A 25,393-nucleotide genomic window follows, 5' to 3' on the forward strand; every position below is an offset into this window, starting at 1 on the left:
CATCATGAATCAGCTGCGTGTACCCAAGTCCCCCCCTTGAGCCTTCCTCATACAGCCCCAGCCCACCCCTCTAGGCCCTCACGGAGCACTGAGCTGAGCCTCGTGTGCTGTGGGGCGGCTTCCCACTGGCCATCTACTTCTCACATGGTAGTGTATACATGTCAGTGCCACTCTCTCAACTCGTCCCACCCTCCCACTCCCCCTCGTGTCCCTAAGTCCCTTCTCTCTACGTCTGCACCTCTCTTCCTGCCCTGCAAATAGGTTCATCAGTACCAGTTTTCTAGATCCCATATACATGCGTTAATACATGATATTTGTTTCTCTTTCTGATTCACTTCACTGTGTATAACAGGCTCTAGCTTCATCTACCTCACTAGAACTGACTCAAATTCTTTCTTTCTTATGATGGAGTAATATTCCATTCTATATATGTATCACAACTTCTTCATTCATTCACTCATCAGTCAGTGAACATCCACGTTGCTTCCATGTCCTGGCTATTGTAAATAGTGCTGCAATGAACATTGGGGATACGTGTGTCTTTTTCAGTGATGGTTTTCTCAGGGTATGTGACCAGCAGTGGGATTGCTGTGTCTTATGGTAGTTTTATTTTTAGGTTTTAAGGAAACTTCACACTGCTCTGCAGAGTTGTATCAATTTGCATTTTCATCAACAGTGTAGGAGGGTTCCCTTTTCTCCACACCCTCTCTAGCATTTATTGTTTGTAGATTTTTTGCTGATGACCATTCTGACCAGTGTGAGGTGATACTTCATTGTTGTTTTGATTTGCATTTCTCTAATAATGAGCTTCTTTTCATCATGAAGCTTTTAAGTGCTCCAGAAAGCTCTGGAAAGACAGGCCAGGTCTGGACTTAGCCCAGGGGTTGAGATCCACTTGAGGGTAAGCCTGGAGCAGCTGACTGAGATGAGACTTGCTTCTTTCTCTTACTCCTGAGTCTTGACCTCAAGGCTCCAGGGGTGAAAATGATGTTGGCTACTTTAACTGCCTTACTGATCATGAACGTGCCTGGGTGAAGCAGCATTTGGTTCTGGATGGGAGCTGGGTAGGAGGTCTTGAGAATCATCAAAGGGTGTGTCAAACACAACTGACTGCAGGTTAACAAGGATCTAGCTACGGAGTGTGTGTTCTGGCTTTGATTTTAGGCCTTGATAGCAGGCCCAGATCATATGGATTTGGAAGTATGTTTGGGTAGGCTGGTGCTAGAACTGGGCTGTAAGCTGGAGCCTTTTCCACTGGATGGTTATTAGAGTTGAGGTATGAGTTGGAGGGGAATTTGTGGTTGGGCTTCCTGGATGCTAAACGCTCCAGAGCCCAGGATGGCCTGTGTCTCACCCACCCCCACTAGAGCTAGATAGTTCCAGAATATAGGGAAGGGATGAGCCTGGGTTCAGGGTTATAGGGTGTCACATGGCTCCAACTTCCAAGGTCAAGGGCAGCTGGGGCACTGGGTCAGACCCTGGTGACACTGCGCACCCAAGTGCTCATTCTGGAAAGCTGGTCTTTCCCCATGTGTCCTGTGGTCATAGCTCAAAATTGGATCCCTCCCTGAAGAACAGAGAAACATAACTGACTCATCACATCGAACCTGCTTCTGGAATCTGACTCCACATCTCTGCCAATGGCACCTCTGCCCTCCCGTCTCTCTGGACTCCTGCCTCACTTTCAAATCTGTTTGCAGTTTCCAAGTGCTTTCAAATCGACCTCCAAAATGTTCACCTTTCTCCTTCTCTCTCTTTTCTCAACTATAAAATTGTGTGCTAATTGAAGGGAATTTAAGAAATATGGAAAGCCATGGCTTTAACTCTGGGTTAAAGATGAAAGACTGACTATGCACAGTTAACCTCTGATCTCTCCTGGAACATCAGAAAAACACAGCAAAGCGGCAGTGGTTGGTTTGTACTGACGGGTGTGACGTAGAAGAGAAACAGGACAGGCCTGACTCAGCAGACCAGGGAAAGTCAGAGAAAGGCAAGAAGTAACCCATCTACCTGTAGAACTTCTCTAACCCCTCAAGGGTCAGGAATCTGCAGCATTCAGGGCAGCTGGAATTGGGGATGGAGCTGGGGCTAAAAGGGTGAGGACTGGTAAGCAGAGAAGGGAGGTAGTACCAGAGAAGTTCAAGAAGCAGTTTAAGGGGGCTTCCCAGGTGGCTCAGTGGTAAAGATGCAGGAGACGCAGGAGATGCAGGAGACAGGGATTCGTTCCCTGGGTCAGGAAGATCCCCTGGAGGAGGAAATGGCAATCCACTCCAGCTTAAAAAAAACAAAAAACAAGCAACTTAAGAAGAGTTACTCCTTGGTGCTTTCCTGCTCCCTCCTCAGTGGGCAACTGACCCTCCCCAACCCTACTAGGTCACTGCCTGTTTGGCATCTGGAGAAAGCAGACTAGGAAAGCAGAACTTTTTTGGATTGGGGGGAAAACAGGAAAATTAAGTGAAAGTTTACTTTCTCAATTTTACAAGTTCCACTTTCCCCGCTACTTCGCTCCCCAGGGCGCTGAAAGCCAGGCTAGAAAGCTCTAGATGGAAGATGGGCAGAGACACAAAATGGTCAAAGCAGCTGTGAAGGCTACAGGCTGTCCTCCTCCTCCCACATCAAGTCCTGTTTTATCTGGTTTTTGTTTTATTTTGGTTTTGAGACAAAAATTCACATACCATACAATTCACCATTTTAAAGTAACGGTTTTAGTACATTCAGTGGTTCTTAGTAAATTCACAGGGTTGTTCAACCATCATCATCATCATCACCACCTAATTCCAGAACATTTTCATTACTCCAGAAAGAAACCCTGTATCCATTACAGCTACTCCCCATTCCTTCCTCCCTGGAGCCCCTAGCAACCATCAATCTACTTTCTCTTTCTGTTATTGACCTTTTCTGGACACTTCACATGCATGAATGTGACGGGCTTCTTCCACTGAACACAATGTTCTCAAGGCTTATCTCTGTTTTACTGTCTATTGGTATCTTGTTCCTTTTTATGGCTGAATATCATTTCATTGTATGGATTGACCACATTTTGTTTATCCATTTTCCAGTTGATGGCCAATTGATTATTTCTACTTTTGAGCTGTTATCTGTTTTATGCATAATACTTGTTTTATCATCTGTCACAAGAGCTCGGTTTTTATGTAAGCTTTACAATGTGCGTGTGCTCACTGCCTCAGTCGTGTCCACCTTTGTGACCCCATGGACTGTAGCCTGCCAGGCTCCTCTGTCCATGGAATTCTTCAGGCAAGAATACTGGAGTGGGTTGCTGTTTCATTCTCCAGAGGATCTTCCTGACTTGGGGATCGAACCTGTATCTCCTGCATTGGCTGCTGCTGCTGCTGCTAAGTCACTTCAGTCATGTCCGATTCTGTGCGACCCCATAGACAGCAGCCCACCAGGCTCCCCTGTCCCTGGGATTCTCCAGGCAAGAACACTGGAGTGGGTTGCCATTTCCTTCTCCAATGCATGAAAGTGAAAAGTGAAAGTGAAGTCGCTCAGTAGCGTCCAACTCTTGGCGACCTCATGGACTGCAGCCTACCAGGCTCCTCCGTCCATGGGATTTTCCAGGCAAGAGTACTGGAGTGGGGTCTGAGTCACCTGGAAAGCCTTAAAATTTTAAGATCTCCACCTAAAAAAAAAAGCCTGAACGCTACTGATTTAGTGGAACCCTTTCATTTTGGGATTTGAAGATGGTGACTGTTGACGACCTGAATCTTTTCTCATGAGGATCACAGATACACCTCTCTCTAGGACGGCACCTGACAACCTCAAGGCATGACCCCGTTTCCATATCTTGGGTCATGGCCCTACATACTGTGTGTACCAACTGCGTGGAGCCATCACGTCACCCCACATGGCACTGTCTTCTCTTATCACCACGTCACTGCTGCCCCAGTACCTTCTGGCTTTCTCTGACTGTGCTCTGTTTTACAGAGAAATCTCATTGGAATTACAGGGCTCCCTCCATGTGGCCCTGCCTATCTGCAAAACCAAAAAAAATGCCTGCTATGCGGAACCTTGCAAGACTCACAGCTGGGTCCTGCGTCTGAGGGCCAGGAAGAAGTGCTGTTGCATACCTAAACTTTGGGGAGAGGAGTTGGGCTTGGCAGGATCCTTTCCTTCTTCTTTTTAAAAGATCTTTTGGCCACACCACACAGCACATGGACTCTTAGTTGCCAGACCAGGGATCGAACCGATGCCCCCTGCAGTGGCAGCATGGAGTCGTAACCACTGGACCACCAGCAAAGTTCAGCAGGATGCTTTTCTTTTCCTTCTACAGCCATAAAAAGAGCCCTCCAGTTCCACAAAGGCCTGGTTTGTGTTTTTGTTTTTCTGGGTTTTGTTGTCGCTCTTCTCTCTCCAGCAGAGGAGAGATCAGTCCGCTCTGGGTCTGCCCAGAGCACACTCCACCCTCCATTTGTTGCCAGGGCTGTGCTGAGTCCCTGGCTGAGAAGACAGTGCAGTTCACGGGCTTGCGTCAGGGCGGAGAAAGGGCGTGGCTGTTAGCTGGCGCTGCCCCTCCTGCTCCACTCAGACGGCCTGAGATGACGTCCTGATGGTCCCCATTTGCCCAAACACCAGTTGCCCCCAGAACATGCAGCAACTTCACTGCCTGGCCTCAAGTTACCCAGGCGCTGTTGTCGTCTTGAAATGGCTGCTACCTCATTGCTTGCTCTTCCACTGCGAGCTGTTTCCTCCATGGAGATGCCGCAGAAAAGAACACAGAGCAATGGATCAAAATGCTCGAGCACCATCCCACCTCCCCCGACCCCACTCCAGCAGCTCTCAGTGATGAAAATACCCAGCATGTAAAATGGTTAAGTTACTGAAGGCTCATAATTACCCGAGTTCTGTTGCACTTTTGATTAGAAAATGCAATTATGTTTATAGCATTATAATCTCACCTGTCTTTGTGTTTCTGAGGAAATTGCAGGAGGATACGTCTTCTGGAGCAAGCGGCCCTCGCTAATCAGTTGATTCTTGTCTCCAGAAGCTCTCAGCCACTTAGGCTAATGAAGACATGCTGCTTCTCCCGGGCCCTCAGCTCCTCCCCCCACCCCACCCCCAACCCCATTCTGGGGCTCATTTTTCAGAACAAACAGCCCTGCCTGTTCTTTCCCCTCCTTATAGTGGGAAACAAAAACAGCTGGTATCTGAGTTAAAAGAACTGATTCCCCCTCCACCCCCGACCAAGAGATCTGCCTTCCTCTTTTGCTTTCTGTTTTCTTTTATTCATTCACTCATTTATTCATCAGACTGCCACTCAGTGCCTTGTTAATCCGTGTTAGGCATCATAATAGGCACTGGGGATAGATAAAATGTTTTAAAAGTTAAGGTCCGTGCTATTCAGAAGCTCACAGGCCAGCGAAGGTGGCAGAAAAGTAGAGAGACAAGTGAGATTCAGCGTGCCTGGGTAAGAACAGGATGTCAGAGGGGCTCAGGGAGTGGGATCAGCCCACTCTGGAGGGAAGAGTAGAAGAGTGAAGAACAGGAGTCTAGGCAGGAGTGGTGTCTGAGTTTGAAGTTTTCACAGAAGTAAGACAACAGTGGGACCAGGGGCAGGTGTCCCATGCAGGGGGAGCTGCATGGGCAGGCTGCAGGGGAAGCTGGCGCGTGTATGGATTTATCCAATAGTTCCATGAGACTAGAGCAAAGAGTGCAAGTGTGTGTGTGTGTGTGTGTGTGTGTGTGTGTGTGTGTGTGTGTGTGTTGGACTGGAAGGGCAGGAGGACTGCTAAGAGGTGAGACGGATAAGGGTCTTCTGAGCTGGACTTGGTGCAGAAAGCTTGGTAAGCCATTGGGGAATTTTCAGCAGAGAAAGGACATGCTTCAGATTCGTGCTTCATAAAAAAGAAAATCCTTCTGGAGTGTGGAGGAGGTAGGGGGACCTATTGGAGGCAGAGAGATTAATTACTTTTGAAAATGCAAGGTATTTTTATGAATTTGCTTCTTCCAGACTTGGCTGCAATAGGAAAGACAGGGAACCACGCTTGAGCAGATTTCTATCTGTGAGGCCATTTCTTTCGTCTAGGTTGTTGTTTAGCTGCTAAGTCGTGTCTTTTGCGACCCCATGGACTATAGCCTGCCAGGCTCCTCTGTCCATAGGATTCTCTAGGCAAGAATACTGGAGGGGGTTTCTTTTTCCTTCTCCAGGGGAGCTTCTCAACCCAGGGATCAAACTCGAGACTCCTGCATTGCAGGCGGATTCATTAGCCACCTGGGAAGCCCTATTGTCTAGGCAACAGACAATTCTATGTATAATCCAATGACTTCATCTGCCATGTTAGGGTGCAGCATGGTGCAGCGTCTGTGAGCACAGGATTTCTTTGACTGCCCTAGAGAAGGTAGGGATTCCCATGCAATGTGATCCAGGAACCCTGACAATGGGAAGACCTTGATTTCTCAGTCTGGCCTTGACTGAATCTGTGACTTGAACAAGTCACTCCTCATCTTCGGGTACTATTTCTCTCATCTAAAACTAAAGAACTAAATTCAGTTCTTCATTAAGAACCAAATTGTTTTTTAGGTTTCTTGCAGCTTGGAAACCAGTAACATGATAGTTTGGTGAGCTGATTTTGAACAGTTTGAATTCTGTTTTTGCTACTTCTTACTGCAAGACCTTGCATAAGTTACTTAAACATTCTAAAGCTAAGTTTATTGTTTGTTTATTTTTGGCTGTGCTATGCAGCTTGTGGGATTTTAGCTCCCTGCCCAGGGATTGAACCCAGGCCTTTGACCGTCAAAGCGCCAAGTCGTAACCACTGGCATGCATGTGTGCTCAGTCATGTCCGACTCTTTGTGACCCCATAGACTGTAGTAGCCCACCAGGCTCCTCTGTCCATGGGATTTTTCAGGCAAGAATACTGGAGTGGGTCACCATTTCCTTCTCCATCTAACCACTGGACCACCAGAGAATTCCCTAAAGTTTAAAATGGGAATAATAAAACTTCTTGCAGGGATGTTGTGGGGAATAAATGTGATATTATATGTACAGCATTTAGAAGGATGCATGCTGTTACTGTAATCCCTTCAAAATGAAAACTTCAAAAATGAAAATGGCTACCTAGAGATACCAAGAAACAAGGACACTCACCCCAAGATCACACAGGCCCAAGGTACTAGACAAGTGAATGTTTTACAGTGTTTGTTAAGTTTAGCCAGATGTGCAACTTTCCCTGACTTTGCAAAGCCAATCAACACTACAGGACCGAGATCTTCGAGTTCATAGACTGTGATGGAGCGCCCTCTAGTGGCTTTATATGTTAACATTTTCATTAAAATGATGGAACAAATGTAGCTTTGTGGATTATAAGCAAATAGCTTATAAGCAAATAAGCAAGCACAAAATTTGGTGTTCTTTAATCTTAGATAAAGTTAATAAAGCTAATCTTACATAAAGCCAATAAAGTGCCATTAATTATATCACTTCTAATAGTAATTCTTCAGTCAACTTTTCCATAAAATTCACATTCTGGGAGTTTATTAGACCTGGCAGTTCTAAAAGACAAAATTATATTTTAAAGTAAAACATAAATTATATTTGACATTTGAATTGCACGTAAAATATTCAAAGTAGTACTTTTTGCTGTGAAGTTAAAAATAATTTGGAATCACTCAAAAGGATGGTGCAATAGCAAAATTGGAGTTTTTCTAGAAATAACCTTGCTACAAACTTGACCTATGTGACTGGACACGTTGCTTCATTTCTGTGAACTTTGGTTTATTCATATTAGAAGATAGGAATCTAAGCCCAAACATTTCCAAGGTCCTTTCTAACTTTTAAGACTCTTTGATTTGAGGGGGGAAAGTCATCCATTTCTTTTCTTCCTTCCTTCCTCCCTCTCTATTTTTGGGCCATGTCACACAGCTTGTGGGATCATAGTTGCCTGACTGGGGATCAAACCCACGGTCCTTGCAGTGGAAGCCCAGAACCCTAACCATTGGACCACCAGGTAATGCCCTCTACTTTAATATTAGGGCTCTGGCACAGTAATTTAAAGCCCATTTGAAGATGGATTCATAATGTTTTAAAAAAACCAACCCTAGCCATGTGTAACAGAAATGGCTAGTCACTAACAAAGTTTTGTGTTCTCCTTCCACAGTGTCGAATTTTGGGAAGCAGCTGCATAGTCAGGACTCTACTGAGCAGCCCCTCTTGGTGTCAGGGTGGGACCATATGACTAGTTCTTATCAAAAAACTGAAATCAAAAATGATGTGTATACTCCAAGCCAAGGTAAATTATCGTGTCTGATTCTCTTTCTTATCCACTTGTCCCCAAATGGAAGACACCTGGGCTACTTACAGTCACAGGACAGAGCCACATGTGAAAGAATCTGGTTACCCGAATTACCCATGGGAGGGGAGCTGCCCAGGGGTGCCAGGCAGAGAACCTGCAGTGTGAGAAATAAACCTACTGTTAAGACATTGAAAACTAGGGGGGAGGGTGTTACAACAGCTAGTTTAATTTTCCTAACATACCCTCCAACTCTATGGTGTTACAATCCAATTCGATTTTGCACAAAAGGAAACTCTCTCTAGGGGAGGGTGTGTGTTTGAGGAGAGGCAGGGAAGATTAGTCCACTCATTTTTTGTGATTAGGAAGATAATTCTGTTCAAGATTTCCTTTAAAGTATTTTGCTACACAAAGGGAGCCTGATGTGGATAATCTCCTAGTTACTGATGGTTCCAAGCTCAGTCTTTGCGACCCCATGGACTGTAGCCTCTGTCCATAGACGTTTCCAGGCAAGAGGACTAGAGTGGGTTGCCATTTCCTTCTCTAGGGGATCTTCTCAACCCAGGGATCGAACCCCAGTCTCCCACATTGCAGGCAGATTCTTTACCATCTGAGCCACCAGGGAAGCCTATTGACGGTTAAAGATACCATAATTACTGTTGAGTTCTATCTAACAGATGTTTTGAAACACAAGAAAGTTCAGTAATCACTAATCTGGGTAAAATAATCTAAGCAGTTAACTTGCTTTCAGAACTATCCAATTCCACATTTTGAGGTTAACTTGTTAATGGAGGAAGGTGGGCAAGGAATCCTTGATTATACCTGGTAACAAGTATCAGAGTTATTAACTGGTAAAGCTTGTTTTTGATAGCAGAAAAAATACAGACGATAAAAGCAGGTTTTTAAATTTAGCTATAACTCTGCAAATACTAGAAGGCAATAGCACCCCACTCCAGTACTCTTGCCTGGAAAATCCCATGGACGGAGGAGCCTGGTGGGCTGCAGTCCATGGGGTCGCTAAGAGTCAGACACGACTGAGCGACTTCACTTTCACTTTTCGTTTTCATGCATTGGAGGAGGAAATGACAACCCACTCCAGTGTTCTTGCCTGGAGAATCCCAGGGATGGGGGAGCCTGGTGGGCTGCCGTCTATGGGGTCGCATGGTCTGACACAGCTGAAGTGACTTAGCAGCAGCAGCTGCTGCAAATACTATTTTCTTTTAACCTAGCATTCTATGGGAAGATAATTGGGAATCAGTGATGTAGAAACACATCAGCAACAGTGAGAAAAACCATTATTACAGTACAAATAGGTCTGTGGACAATCCTGGTCTGGAGCCACACACAGACTATGATGCCGGCCAATCAAAATTATAGCAAATGCTTGATTAGCAGGAATCCATAACAGCTGTACACAGGAATGAACGTCCGATGAAATAAATGCCTCATGGAATTAGAACTCCTAAGATTATACTTTGCCACCTAAATTATTTTCATTTAGGAGCCTGAATTCAAATTGGTTTTGTAAACAAGATAATGAACTGTACTACTGAGAGAAAAATTCACTTGTAGAAATGGAAAATTTTCTATTACTAACAAAATATAAATCTATTTATATTTATACACAGATCTTCATCTAGCATAAGTATCTAGGAACCTATTCAGAGAAGTTTTAGAAGTGTGCAAACAAAAATAACTTTTCATAGAAAAATGGATCATCTGAAGTTCATCAGTTCAAAGCTGACAATGGCAAATTTGTACTATAGAGTGCTACGCACTGTTTGCAAAGAATGAGTAGATGTTTATGTGCTGAATGCAAAGAAGTCCTCAATAAAAGGACAGACAGTGAAGATCTATATGTATTGAATATACACAAGCCTGACCCTGTTGTTCAGTTTTTCAAATTGATAGGTTTTGCAGAAAGTAAGAACTGGGAAGTTAAGGACTAGTTAATGAGTTAATTCCGCATGAGAATTTTCTCTTAAACCCAAGACTCATCATTCTCTAACTCGCTCGTTCTATACCTCCATGTCTATGCTCCAAGGTCACTTATCTCTGAAATATCTTCTATCTGGAACATCGTCCCCAAATATCATTAAGGTTTAAAGGTGATCTTTCAGGCAATCAATCTCACTGCTTACATTCTAAAGAGTTCTCATTTATCTATCTACACACCTCTTACCCTTGCAGTCTTACAGGCATTTATAATCAGTTCCTGTTTTTATCTTAGTGTCTTACCTACCCATGTCAGTTCTATATGCTTCTCATTTATCAGGTAGTAGGATTAAGGAGTAGGATTCTTGTGGAAAGGAACCAAGACCTTATTCACCTTTGTGTGCCTAAAATGCTCAGCAAATATTTGCTGAATTAATGGGGGCATTGTTTGTAATCAGCGTGTATGCTGCTAATAATTTAGACAGAGACCAAATGATTCACCACTTTATTTTCAAAATTTTATTTATATAGAATCTTTAGAATGTTTCCCTTAAATTCTTATAAGATAAAACCCCAAAGTTTAAAACCAGTTATTTTATGTCACAATTTAAGTACTAGGAGGAGAATTCACTTATTTTGAGGAAAAGCTTTCATAATTGTACAAACATTAATATTTACAATATTCTTTAATACAGATATACACAACATGGCATCATATTTAATTGTACAAAATGGTTTAAATTATATTTTAGTACAGAACATTCCAAGATTCAAACTAATAAAAGAAATTCCATAAACACTGATATTAATAACATTTGGGGAAAACAACAGCAACAGGCTTATCAATAATCATGGTAAACTTGTACATAATACACAATTCACACATCAGATCCACAAATTTAAAGATATATTTGACTCATCTATTTAATTCATGCTAGAATCTAAATATTATTTTATGATTCATCTGAAACAAATGTTCTGTGGTAACCTATGAAACAGGAATACAAACTGTAAGATCACAGTTAACATGTTTCTTAATTCCTAAGAGAGTACTCCAGGAAACCTCAAAGATGGCAGATCAGGCTTTTTTTTTTTTTTGGCAGAAATTAAGAGTTCTTATGAATATATTAATAAATATAGTCAAAGGAATAAAACAACCCACATATCATGAATTAATTTTACCTTCTCAAATTTAGTTTGGTATAGAGCCCCTGGCATAATCACAGCTTCTCTGGGATATTTGACTTTCTCCTGACTTAGCTGGGATAACATACTTACTCTTTGCCTTGCTCTAGAAAGGATTTAAGGAAGCTTAAAAGAAAAGATTTAGAAAATACCAGAAAGCCCAAATTACAGGTTAAATGAAAAAACCTTTAAGAAAAGGTAAGGAATTATGCTAAAGCATATTACATTATTCTCCACAGTGGTTTTCTGGAAATATTGCAAAATATGATATTAATTTGTAAGAAAGCTATTAAACTACTGTAAACTGGAAATGATCACATTTCTTTGTTAAATGCTGTATTACCTCTGATGGAACAGATGATGACACAAATGTATGTCTTTTTATCTTTGTGCTTGTGTGAAGTAAGTTTTCCTAAATGTCATAATGTGTGACTCTAGATTGAGCCTCTGGCTCTGGGTAGAGAAGAGTATAGGTAACACCAGCTGGGTGTGTCCTGAGACGGTAGCTACCTTCCGGGTGGTGTAGGGACGCGACAGAGCATCAGTCCTAGGGCCTCCTGCCTGTACCGGCTTCTCCAGGTTCTCCAGCTCAGCTCATGAGGACCCAGCAAGATAAACAGGAAGAAGGTGAACTGAAGAGCAGGAGGCCCACTCAGGGTGGCATGCCGAGCCCACAGTCTCCTCGCTGCCCAAACAACCTGTGCGTCACAGCCCTTGCCCCACTCCTGGGGGGGAGGAAAGTTACGGAGAGAAGGCTGGGGCAGCATTAGTCAGCTTCTGGGAAACAAGAATGCTTCTGTTCAACTCCATTCTCCAGGCCTTGCTTTCAACACGTGACAATGGCGGATCTCATAGCTACACACCGACAGGTGACAACTGAGGGAGTGGGGATGAAAAAAGAGCTTGAGGGAAATGCAGGAAGAAAGGGTGGCAGGAGCCGTGACTCGTAATAAGAGTCAGAACAAAATACCCACCTGAAAACTAAAATTAGCCACTTCAGCCCATCTTTCTTTGGGGGATGAATGGTTCCAACTAAGTCCTGAATGCTGGTGGAGTCAGTCAAGACCAAAGCTCATGTCTATGGATCTAAAGCCACAGGAACTGCAGTGTTTTTGGCTGTGTGGCAAAGCTCCGCTAGGGTTTGTGAGGTCAGTTTATAGGGGAGGGGTAACAGAATATAGGCAGGGCCAACTGAGCTATTAGGCACCAGGTCTCATGTTTATAATACATTTAGAGGCCCTCCCAAATGTTTTAATTTCTTTTAAATTTATAACACAAAAAACACTTTCAGATGGGAGGATGTATGCATACACAATATTAAATTCATTTTATACAAATGCAGTTGTAACATTGATTTTCAGTAGTTTTTCTGTGGAAGAAGAGGGTCAAAAAGGCCAAAGTGTCTAAGGCCCACGGAAGCTACAGTGCAGCACTGAGGGCCGATGGGCCAAGGCTGAAATGACCCAGGGGCAGCCTCTGGTCTTGTGGATCTTATTCCACTGATTTTTCTTTTTTTGAATATTACTTTGGGATGAGACTAAAAGAGAGCTAATACTAGTGAAGTAATCATAATGTCCATTTCCAGTAGGCAAGCTGGAAAAAGAAAAAAAATAAAACAAAACGAAGCTCCTTATTTTATTGTCATTGCACAAAAGTAAGGACCAAATCAGGACGAAGAGACTCTGATGTTTTCAGGTCCTATCTCCACTCTGTAAACATTGCTAGAGGTAGGCTTCCCTCTGAGACCCTGCCTCTTAAACTCCCACACTGCCACTCAGTCCGAGACTTCCCGTGCTTCTCAAGGCTTGATTCCTACTGCCCTCGGCAGGCCAAGGTTGGCAGTGATAGGAATGTGGGCACCAAGAGCTGCAAAAATGTTTTAAGACTATCATAAGAAAAATATAAAGGAATGAATGAGGGAGGAGGGGAGGAAAATATCACAGACTGTATTCAAAATTACATGATGTTAAAAAAAATGAAAGGTTTATACTACAATGTTAAATATGGTTTCTGTTTTTTAAAAATTATCTTCTAAAAGGATAAATGTACTCTATTATCAAAAAAAAAAGTCAGGAAGTATTACTTAAAAAAACTATGCTCCCAAAGCACTAAACTCTGAACAGTACCATGTTTGAGCTCCTCATAGTATGGCTTAGGTTACTAAATGTAGTAACCCACAAGCAGGCAGAAGACCCAGACTGAGAAAAGAATTCTTAATTTTCACTATCTTCCAACCCCAATCCATCAATATAACAGGGAAATGTCAATTAAGAAAGCTAATTAATACCACTTTCTAGGGTCTGTTCCTGAGGTATAATGAAGAAAACATGTCAGAAGGAAGAGTACAAAGGAATGAACCACTACCTTTTACAGAAGCACACTTTCTGCCCTTGAATTACAGGTGAGGAGCCTGACATACAGAAGGTTATGTGATTGTCACATAACAAAGCTGGTAAGAGAATTCGGGTAAGAACTCAGGTTTCCTATTTTTGGTCTACAGTTCTAATATCCCTGGTCCCCACAGTAACTGCTTTGTAAGTTATGTTTCACTGTTTATCCTAAATGAATGTAGAAAAACGGAAAATACTGCCACTTTCCTTAAAAAACACTTAAAATTAACTTTGGGACTGTACCATCTCAAAATATAACCTCCAGGTGAATAAGTCCAACGATTAGAGTGAATTACAAGATTTTAGACCTCGTAGGACACAGGGAAGATAATGTAGACCTCAGTTAAACATGAATTTAGGCCCAGAGAAGGTAGACTATATTCCCCCAATTCACAAGACTGAGTCAAGACCCAGATCATCTAAAACTGGCTCACTGCTCCTTCCAACACTGACTTATTTTCCTTGGATATTCATTAAACCAAAAAAAGGTAAAATTACAGATCATACACAGATTAGATGCAATAGAACTGATGAAGATGATGCAAGACCTTTCAGTGGCTCAGGCTCATGCACTTGAAAATAAATTCTAAATATTTGCAATCCTCTGGAGCAGGGTTTGGAAGACAACAGCCAGCAACCTGTCTTTTATGAGGCTCATGAATTAAAAATGGTTTTACATTTTGAAAGAGCTGTTAAAAAATATAAAGAAGAATGATCAACAGAGATGGTATGCAGTCTGCCAAGCCTAAGTTATTAACTTCCCCTTTACATAAAAGGTCCACTGACCCCTGTTCTGGATTCAGCAAGTATACAGAACTGGGCTCAATACATAATATGTCCTGGAAGGATTTTTTGTTTTTAAAATCAAATCTGATTTATTTAAGCTTTATTGTAATTTGCCTCTTTCTCCTCATAGCAGGTAGGAGGAGGAAAAATAAAAAATCTAGTTTGTTATGATTACCTGTGTTCTAGTTAACTGAGTTTTATCACAAACACTAGTTAAGTGGCACCTATAGCTGAAGCTCCTTATATTATGTATCTCAAAGCCTGACAAAATGCTACAGCTGATAAAATGGCACATCCTATAGCAGTGCAGTTATAAAGTAAAATGGAAGCAAATATCTGTAATTAAACAGCCGGTCATTTGATTCTCTCCTTTAGGTCTCTTCTCCAGGCCTCCCCTGGCCTCGCATAGCATGCTGTTAGATTCATTAAACCAGCAGTTCTCAACCATGTTCATTATTTCAGTGACCACCCACCCGCATCTCATCTGCAACCATAAACAAGCCTCAAAAAAACACATGAAGAGAACAGAGGTGCTCCTAATGAGACACGAGACAGCAAAACTGGAATGACTAGTTCAGGGGAAGCAAAAATTCGAGACACAATCCATTCATCAACCTGAAGACAGCAGGGAGGCCACCCTCCAGTTCACGCCCTGACTGGCCGTGGAAGACTGCGCCTGCAGGCCGACCCCACTTCACACAACACTCTGAGTACCACATATGAAAACAAGTCCAGCTCTCTTTCTTGCCAGATGGTGTATGTGGTGAAGTTTGGATTTCATGAACTAGCAAAAAAAAGTCAAAGCTGTACCACAGTTAAACAATAATTTCAAGGTTATAACTCTCAAAGTAAGATCTACCGTGTCAAGATTAAAATATCTTACTTTAAGATAATTACATTAACAATTCCTTTTGCCCCACAGTACAGTTCTCTTCAGCCACTCCATTCTCTGGATTGCTTTGGTAACTGGAAAGGAATAAATTTTCTATTTGAGTCAAGAATTCTTCAGCAATGAAGCAATTGGTCACTTTGCTCAGAGTTTTCCTCAGACACTCCAAAAGCTAGTTGAAAAGAAAAGTTTTATATTGAAATACATAAAAGTACAAGAAGAGGGTTTGCATTACTATCATTTTATCCCTTTGCAAATCTATTTTATAGTGCTTAACTTAGAAAAATTCTAGTGCTTAAATTAGAAACACTCTCTTAGGAGGTTGAGGAGGTTGAGGATAAATTTGTGTTTAATAATCATACAGCTGAAGTATAGGAAACCATTGTTGAGGAATGCTTAGGTTAGTTCTGATTTTATATAAAGAGATAATCTTGAGACTGTATGTATCATGCTTTCTACGAACTTGTGGATTTGCTTTAAGTAGTTTTATTTACAAAGCAAAGAATCCTATGGGATAAAAATCTATGTACATTAAAATACAAGATTCTACCATTTCAAATATAGGATGCCAGAGTCTAGTTCCTGGGAAATGTGTATATTAATCTTCCAATAGAACAAAGAGAAAGTGACTACAATAGGAGGGGGTAAAAAATATTAAAGAAGAAACTTAGTAAGTTAAAATTTTCTATTTCCAAACTGTTACTAAAAGAAAAAAAGAAAGACCAATCTTGCCAATCTCTCAATACACTCATAGAAACAAAACTAGAAATGAAATAAAATAATTCAAGACTCTTATTTTCTACCAGAAGTTAAGTAAAATGACCATTTAAATTTGTCAGATTTATACTATCACTTTTAAAAATGATCAATTGTTAAAGTTAAATGGGAACATGGTGCTTTTGAATTTAATTAAATAAGAAAAATGCTCTCCATTGTGTACAATAGTAATCAGCCAACATTGACAAATTTTGTTCTAAAACAATATTATTTCTATATGCAAGCGTGGGCAACAAAACACATTACTAATTATCTCCTAGAAATTAAATTTAGAAAGGAAAAAGCAATAAAAGAAACACACAGAAAATGTATCCACAAAGCATCAGGCATCATGGGAAAACACATCAAGATGAACAGCTTTAGAATCTATGAACAATGAAACCAATTAAACTGAAGGAAGCTTACTTTCTGCAAACAAGTCAGGTCAGAATCTCGGCGAAAGATTTTATCCATGGGGACACTGCTGTTGGAAGAAATATGAAAACAAACCAATGAAACAAATACTATAAACACATTAGTTTTGTAATAAACTATCACTGATGCCATACATCACAATTTTATATTTAACTTGGGTTTTCCCTAAAACATAGTTTAATGAGAACACTGCAGATGTGCAACCCTCTCAAACCACAGCACATACCTCCGGGATAGCCTGTATTTTTCTATTATCCATCTTGTCTTTTCAAACACTAACTCCCAACGAGGTTCTTCTAACATCTGTTGTACTTCAAATTTATAAGGTAAACCTAGAACAGCATAAAGAAGCACATTTTTACCAACTATTTCTTGAATCTCCAATCTCCTTTTAATTACTTACAATTCCCATCACTGTTTTCACAATTGCAACTTGGCAGACCAGCTAAGCAGCACTTTAAACATATGAGGCATTCATTAATTATGCATTGCCTGGTTGAACTTGGTCCATTAAGCCTATTAATGCCAAGCAATTAATAAAGAAAAGGAACAGTGCCATTTGCATGACAATTCTATGCAAAGAACTGTGACAGGTAAGATGATCATATAAATCATCATCCAAAGCAAGAGGCTTCTGGAGTGAAAGTGGGCACTTAGATGTACTTGCCAGAACCATAGGCTTAAACAGGGATTGATTTAGGCAAACCAAGCTATGTTCCATCTCAATGACTTTTTTTAAAACACAGATTATCAACACAGTGCTATAAGATAGGTAGCATTATTCCTATTTAACACATAAAACTGAGGCTGAGACGGGTTGAACAAGCTGTTTCCACTAGTAAAGCGAAGAGCTTGGATTTCACACTCCAGCAGTCTTGTCTGACTTCTAAGCCTACATTCATTCCACCTCCCTCTGTGTGCTGACGTAAGACTAGGCAGGGAGGGACTAGATTTAATTCTGGAGAGGCAGTAACATCACTTGAGTCACATAAACTCTGGAGGAAACAAGTCCAAAGGGTAGATATCACTTACATAAGTTAGAAAGGCAAAAATACCAAAAGATGAGCCTACTTAGTAATTTCTCATATATCCTTCAAAATCCCCATGTAGTTATATTTGTGGTATATTTAAAAAGCTCAGGTGATTCATTACCAAAGGCCAATACAATAATAGTAACACTGGTATAATGCTTACTATGTGCCAGGCTTTATATAAAAGTATTTTTCTTTAATTAATTAATTTGGCTGTACGGGGTCTTAGCTATGGCATCCAGGATACAGTTCCCTGACAAGGGGTTGGAACTGAGCCCCCTCCATTGGGAGCATGGAGTCCTAGCCAGTGGACCACCAGAAAAGCCCCTAGAGGGGACTTCTGTATGGACTTTGTATGGATGTAAGGCCACTTACACAGCAGTAGCTACAGGACTAGAAAAGGTCAGTTTTCATTCCAATCCCAAAGAAAGGCAATGCCAAAGAATGTCTAAACAACTGTACAATTGTGCCCATTTCACATGCTAGCAAGGTTATGCTCAAAATCCTTCAAGCTAGACTTTAGCAGTACAGAAACCGAGAACTTCCAGATATATAAACTGGGTTTCAAGAGGCAGAGAACAAGAGATCAAATTGCCAACATGCACTGGATCATGGAGAAAGCAAGGGAGTTTCAGAAAAACATCTGCTTCAATGACTACACTAAAGTCTTTGACTGTGTGGATCACAACAAATTGTGGAAAATTCTTAAAGAGATGGGAGTACCAGACCACCGGTACCTGACTCCAGAGACACTTTTACGTGGGTCAAGAAGGGACAGTTAAAACTGGACATGGAACAATGGACTGGTTACAAACTGGAAAAGGAGTATGACAAGGCTGAATACTGTCACCCTGCTTATTTTACTTATATGCAGAGTACATCATGCGAAATGCTGGGCAGGATAAATCACAAGCTGGAATCAAGACTGCTGGGAGAAATTTCAACAACCTCAGAAATGCAGATGATACCATACTAATGGCAGAAAGTGAAGAGGAACTAAAGAGCCTCTTGATGAAGGTGAAAGAGGAGAGTGAAAAACCTGGATTTAAACTTGACATTCAAACGAAAATCATGGCAAGTAGAAGAGGGAAAAGTGAAAGCAGTAACAGATTTCCTTTTCTTGGGCTCCCAGATCACTACAGATGGTGACTGCAGCCATGAAATCAGAAGATGCCTGCTCCTTGCAAGGAAAGCTATGACAAACCTAGACAGCGTATTCAAAAATAGAGACATCACTTTGCCAAAAAAGGTCCGTCTAGTCAAAGCTATGGTTTTTCCAGTAGTCATGTATGGAAATGAGAGCTGGACCATAAAGAAGGTTGAGCACCACAGAACTGACGCTTTCGAATTGTGGTGTTGGAAGAGACTCTTGAGAGTCCCTTGGACTGCAAGGAGACCCAACCAGTTAAAGAAATCCAACCAGTAAAGGAAGTCCTGAATATTCATTGGAAGGACTGAGCTGAAGCTGAAGCTCCAATACTTCGGCCACCTGATGCGAAGAACTGACTCACTGGAAAAGACCCTGATGCTGGGAAGGACTGAAGGCAATAGGAGAAGGGGGTGGCAGAGTATGAGAAGGTTAGATAGCATTACTGACTCAATGGACAGGAATCTGAGCAAACTCTGAGAGACAATGGAGGACAGAGGAGCCTGGTGTGCTACAGTCCACAGGGTCACAAAGAGCCAGACTTGACTTAGCGACTGAATAACAACAATAAAGGCCACTTACATGAACTAGCTTGGAGAAGGGAATGGCAACCCACTCCAGTATTCTTGTCTGGAGAATCCATGGACAGAGGAGCTACAGTCAATGGGATTGCAAAGAGTCGGGCATGACTGAGCGACTAACGCTAACACCACATGAACTAGCAACCAGTATTATTCCCTTTTCTTTTTTTATGACACTGAGCCACAGAAAGGCTATATTAAATAATCTGCTCTTGGACTTATTCATACATAACTAGCAAGAGAGAGAGCCAGGATTTCAAGTCAGGCAGTTTGGCTCAAGATTATGTTCTTAACCTTTACATCATACTGCCTCTCAACTTGCATTTTTGCCATCATAAAGCTTTTCAAGTAAATAAAATGCCAGCAAATCAGAAGGTACTAGGGGAAAAAAAAGAATCATAACTATACTTCCATACAATGCAAACATAATTTGTCAATATGCTCTAAAAAGGCTTTTTCTCCCCATTTTTTTTCAGGTGTATGGAAGGAGAGAAGGGAACAAACAGCATGATGATAGCTGATTTTTTTCATTTCTCAATTCTCTTCCATTTTGTTTTCCCCCTCCAAGAACTTGAGTGACACATTATAATACATAAGCTACTACACAAACTCCTTTTGTGATAACAATCATTTACTTGATATGTTTTGATTACCAAGCACAGGCTATAGCTATAATTGTAACTACCTACTTTAGACCTATTATTTACTAAGCACTTATATGCATTACTGACAGTCTCTACAATGCCCCATAAGCAAGGTAATCATTTTTTTTCATTTTACAGATGTGGCAAAGAATGAGCGATATTAAGTAACCTGCCCTAGGTAAAATAACAAAGCATGTCAGAGCTGGGATCTGAGTCCAGGTAAGCAACTCCTATTCTTAATGGAAGTAAAAAATGAGACCAAAATAGAAGTAAATAAATAAATGCATTTGCAGTCTGTGCTCATAAAAAAGAAAATACACACACACACACACACACATATTATACATCTCTATTTGGTAATGAGTATTTTATAAGTTAAAAAAAGGTACTAAACCAGTAAAAATTTCCTTTTGTACTGATTACTTTTGATAGGCTTATTATTTTTTAAAATTGAGGTATAATTAATTGATAATATGCTATTTTCAAGTATACAGCAAAATGATTCAATTACACATATATGCACTGATTATTTTTATCCACTTAAGTGTCAGAATAAAACTAATCACTAAGTATATTTCCTGCCTATTACAAGTAGAGAAATGATTAGCCATCAGACATAAATTAATGAATAAATGAACACACAAATAAATATGTCAAGCACCCAGTTCAAAGTACTGTAATACAAGGTATCACATGGCTTGTGAGAAATTTTAATTAATTCTTGAACCAGAAGGTTTCCAAGAGGAGCAAAGGACCAAGGATTAAGACCTAATAAGCAGTGTTAACAATGGAAGAGGCAGCTCTACTCAAGAGAACTTTCTGCAGTGCTGTTCACATGGACACTTGTGTGCTGTCTGACAGCTTACGTGAGCCTCCAGCACTGGGCCTGCTCATCTTTTGGGTGATTCCTTCTCATTTGGGGTAGTTTCTTCACACACAAGCATTGGTCTATATCTTGCTAAACACTAAATCTGCACCTTCTATACATCTCTGGAGTTTCTCCAAGTGGCATTCTGCTCTCTGGTACTGTGTCCTGCAAATTTAGTTGCCCTGGTCTCCTTGGTCTTATCTCCATCATGTCAACTCAGAGTCAGCTAGATTCTGGGTGGGTTTCTCCTCCTTGTGCCATACCTGGAAGTTCTTTTAAAGTTAATAAGCCAGGGTAACTTGGGCTCGCTTTTATGCTTCCCATCTCTAAACAATCATATCCTTCACTGCTTGATGTTATAAATACCATTGTTTTCTTTTGTCCAGTTTTTCGGTTGTATCAGACAGGTCCTTGTTACTTCATTTTGACCAGAAGTAGGATTCTACGAACTAAATTTTACATTTCATTTAATTCTAATTAATTTAAGCCATCATATGTAGCCACAGGTGAATGTATAAACAGCACAGTAGAGGTTCACTCACAAAATCTAGCAGTATGTGATATTAAGACAGATTCAAACTGAGAACAATTTTACTGTGACTCTTCCTTTTGTAACTTTTTGTAAAATTATACTGGGGTAAAGAATGATACATACACACACACACATATATGTATGTATGTGTGTGTGATATGCTCAAAATGGGCATTTTGGAAAAGTTAATGTCACTACTACTCATTCAATAAAACTATATAGAGCACTGACCACTTCTTACATGTAAGGCAACTGATTAGGTGCTACAGGAGATACAAAGATGTAGTTCCTGCTCTTTGGGGCTCACAGTTTAGTGAGACAGGCTAAATAAATTATATTAAAAGATGAAAATAACCATGAAGGCAGGAAACAAATGTTGCAGGTGCACAAAGAACAGAAACTAACAGTAAATGAGATGGAGGGTAGTGGTGCTGGGGTCTTCACCACAGACAGGGCATCCGAGTGACATCATTAAGAATGAAGAAATTAATTTGTTAAATCTACATTACACCATGCGCTGGGCTAGAAACTGAGAGTAGAATAAATGAGTACAATATAGTATCTACGTTCAAGGGGCTCATGAGCTAATGGAAAGAATATAATGTAGAGTGACAGCATCCAGAGACAGTAGAGTCAGTCTATACCTAATACCTAATACCATAGAGCAGTGGTATTAGGATGAAAAGAAAATATCCTAGAGATGTTAGCTGTTTCCTCTAATCTTTCACTTCTATCTGCATTCCCATCTTAAACATCCCTACTTTTCTTAGTCTAATTCCTTATCCAGCTAGAGCTGATTGGAACAGCAGGGGACACAAGTCCCAAAGGAACTGAGTCATGATGGGCTAAACCAACCCAAATTCTTTCTTGAGATAGATATAAAAATAAGCACCGTTGAGCCTAAGCTGGGAGGTCATGGAGAGCATGTGGTAGGGTGGTCACTGTTCTTTTTATCTTTTTATTCATTTGAATGCCATTGCAGAGAAAGTGAAACTGCATTTACCAAAAAATGTTCAAGAAAACAGAAGAGGTTTTGCCTGTTCTGCTTCCTGCAGTGTCTCCAGGACCTCATGTACACACTAGCTGGCTGTAAGTTATCACTGCATTGTAATGTTTTCGCCCAGTGGCCGTGGTAACAGTGGGGGCTTCACTGTAGGAGGAAATCATAAAAGGAAAGAGGGTGGCTGTACTACATGGTATGCGAACAGTGACTCCATAGTTGAGGACACAGACTTTTCCATCAAATTGCTCTGCCTAGGTATAAATTCTGTGATTTGTAAGATTCAAAAAAATGAAAGTAAAAGTAGAACTGTTTTTGTTGAAAACTTACGATAAGAGCCATCTGGGCTAATTTCATCACTTATAACCAGGCAGGTAATCTGAGAATAAGGTAAAGGATTATTTCGATTATAAGGACTAACAATCATCCCAATGAACTTTGCACCGCCTCTGGAGAAGTAACTCTACAATTAAAAAAAAAAAGTAAAATTAGTTCAACTACATAAACTTAAAAGTCAGTATTTAACCATACCAACATTTTATACACCTAATAGAGGAAAAGGGAATGCAAAGGTGTGTTAGAAACTTCACTTCCAAACAGCAACTAGATTAAATTTATTCCATACCCTAAACTCTTCAGGCCAAAATATGTCCAACCCAACCTGAAAAGATCACCTGGCCTACATAATCTACATTTTCCATGAATACATTTACAAATTTTATTCACTACCCTTCAGCTGTAATCTTTACCAATATGGTAATAAGTTACAATCAGTTGCCAATAGTGAAAACATCCAGATATCAAACATAAAACTGCAGAATAAAACAAAACTTTTTTCCAGAGATGCAAAATACATGATATTTCCAATTATTTCAGTTGTACCCAGTCTCTGTCCTAGTCAGCCCATCATTTTTAAAGGCTCTGGGAAGAATTATCACCGTACTGTAATGGCTTGCCTGTATTAAACAATATACATATATTACTCTTGTAATGACTTTGCTAGAAATGTTATTTCTAAGCATATTTAATTAATAGAAAACAATGAGAGGGGAGAGAATGTGCAATTATTTACAGACTATATACACAAAGACCTATAAACACACCTGGTATTTGGCTTGAGTGTCAATATCTCGTAAGGATGGATTAGGGTCAAAGGCAGGGTGAGAATGATACCATCCAATAACACTATAGCCCCTGACAGCCAAGGTTTCCGAGGCTTGTGTCTGTGAGACAGGATCCATCTCACACTGCAGTCCTGTACTCAGACTGTTACATGGTTCTGCTGCACAGACCTATAAAGGATTAATCCTTAAATGATTATACTGAAATCCTGTTAATTCTACACAGAATTCATACACAGGAACAGAAACTTTTTAAAGCCAAGTCTTTTATTTGTCTCTATCACAGGCAGCCTTTAATGTGCAAATGAAGTACTCTCCAAAAGTGTGACCGTATGCTAGGAACTCAAAATCTGTTTTTCTATTCAGACAAGTGAAGTGTTGGTCAGCCCATATTAACGTTTGTAAAAAGTCATTGAATGACCCCTATTATTTATGGTAATTTCTAGCAAATGATGCATACCGAGTTTCAATCATAAGGTGACCTTTTAGGAGTTGAAGCTTTTACTGGTGAAGGCAATATGGAACCAAGGCCTGGCAATGTTCCCTCCTTCTCAGTGGATAAGGAAAACAGGTGTTCAATACATGGAATGTTCAGAAACCTCCAGGAACACATAACTTTGTTTCTCCTTTTAAAAAAAATATTTACTTATTTGGCTGCATCGGGTCTTAGCTGTGGCATACAGGCTCTTTCATGGCTGTGCATGACGCAGAGCATAGGCTTAGTTGCCCCGCAGCATGCGGGATCTCAGTTTCCAGGCCAGGGATCAAACCTGCATCCCCTGCATGGCAAGTCAGATTCTTAACCACTGGATCACCAGGGAAGTCCCAGGGAAAAAATAACTTTCTACATTCGCATATTCTCATTTATATCATAAAGTTTATATGTTAATTATATCCACTGAAATCTATAAAAACACTTGGTATAGCAGCAAGACTAAATAATTTTTAAGATTTTAAGAGAAAACTTACCTCAACTATTTTATCAGCTTCTGAATATCTTCCTCCTAACAGACCAATCACTTCTGCCATAGAAACATGAGCATGCTAAAAGAAATACAAGATAGATTTAGTCCAAACATACAAACCAAATCCATCTGCCAAAATACCAGAACAAATCTCACTTATCATAGGAGAGTCATTTACAAGTATGATAATTATACTTTTCTAAAACGAATTAACACAGGAGAGGAACCAGATGCTAGGCTCAGCATACACAGACTTAGGATTTAAGACCTATCTTTACTGCTGGCTAAGAAACTGAACCAAACATTTAAACACTCCAAGATGCCATTTTTTTACATTTGCAAAATGAAGATACTGTTTTGCTCTCCCTACACAGGAAAGGTATCATAAGGATACAAAGTAAAACCACAAAACCACTCTGGGTCCTCCTATAGAAAAATACCATGAACACACACACAACTATTGGAGATCTCAGTAGTTTAGTGCAAAACAAGGAGCCTCCAAATTTTAAGAGTTGTGCTTTGTTGCAGTTATCTAGAAGGCAGCAGACAAGGATACTAGGAAATTAAAATAGGGTTAATGATGAGAAACAGTCTGCAAAAACTCACATTAATTTATTTTCTCTAAAATATGGAAACATGCAATTGTTTGGCTTTTCTCCAAAAGAAAAGACTTATTTTTAGATTCCTTGTAAAAGAGGATAGTTAAGATCCAAAATACACGTCTTCCATACTCTCTCTTATGCCTGCAATAAAAATACACAAGAATGGAAATCAGAATAACTAAGTAAACACAATATAATATCCTTACCAAATCCATTATTAAAAGTGCTTCTGAAGCTACTTTCACCTGAAATGGCTCCTGAAATATAAAAAAAAAAAAAT

At 40.4% G+C, this 25,393-nt stretch overlaps 1 protein-coding gene and 1 long non-coding RNA gene across 14 annotated transcripts in view; both read right to left on the reverse strand.

Annotated features, from left to right (window-relative positions):
- Positions 1-2,054: 2,054 nt before the first annotated feature.
- Positions 2,055-5,150, reverse strand: LOC147375444 (uncharacterized). Of its 2 annotated transcripts, XR_015160110.1 has the most exons (3): positions 4,917-5,150; positions 4,089-4,699; positions 2,055-2,274 (listed from the first exon to the last, which is right to left on the reverse strand). It is a non-coding gene; the product is annotated as an uncharacterized LOC147375444 (long non-coding RNA). The 2 variants fall into 2 exon arrangements; XR_015160111.1 differs by lacking the exon at positions 2,055-2,274 and having other exon boundaries at positions 2,626-4,699.
- Positions 5,151-10,677: 5,527 nt separating this feature from the next.
- Positions 10,678-25,393, reverse strand: part of MYSM1 (Myb like, SWIRM and MPN domains 1) — a 41,813-nt gene continuing 27,097 nt past the window's right edge. For 6 of the 12 annotated variants that reach the window (XM_086390221.1, XM_086390219.1, XM_086390227.1 and 3 more), the window contains 7 exons: positions 25,320-25,370; positions 24,516-24,590; positions 23,529-23,717; positions 22,756-22,888; positions 16,849-16,954; positions 16,614-16,671; positions 10,678-15,603 (listed from right to left, as the gene is read on the reverse strand). In XM_086390221.1, the coding sequence (XP_086246347.1) occupies positions 15,436-15,603; positions 16,614-16,671; positions 16,849-16,954; positions 22,756-22,888; positions 23,529-23,717; positions 24,516-24,590; positions 25,320-25,370 (780 nt within the window). In that variant the 3' untranslated portion in view covers positions 10,678-15,435. Of the gene's footprint in view, positions 15,604-16,613; positions 16,672-16,848; positions 16,955-22,755; positions 22,889-23,528; positions 23,718-24,515; positions 24,591-25,117; positions 25,255-25,319; positions 25,371-25,393 lie in introns of all 12 variants that reach the window. The other 6 variants (XR_015160113.1, XR_015160112.1, XM_086390228.1 and 3 more) reach the window with 5 other exon arrangements.

Source organism: Bos grunniens, chromosome 3, assembly GCF_055505025.1.
Source record: "Bos grunniens cultivar Pamir isolate PY7600 chromosome 3, Bosgru_T2T1.0, whole genome shotgun sequence".
Classification (NCBI taxonomy): domain Eukaryota; kingdom Metazoa; phylum Chordata; class Mammalia; order Artiodactyla; family Bovidae; genus Bos; species Bos grunniens.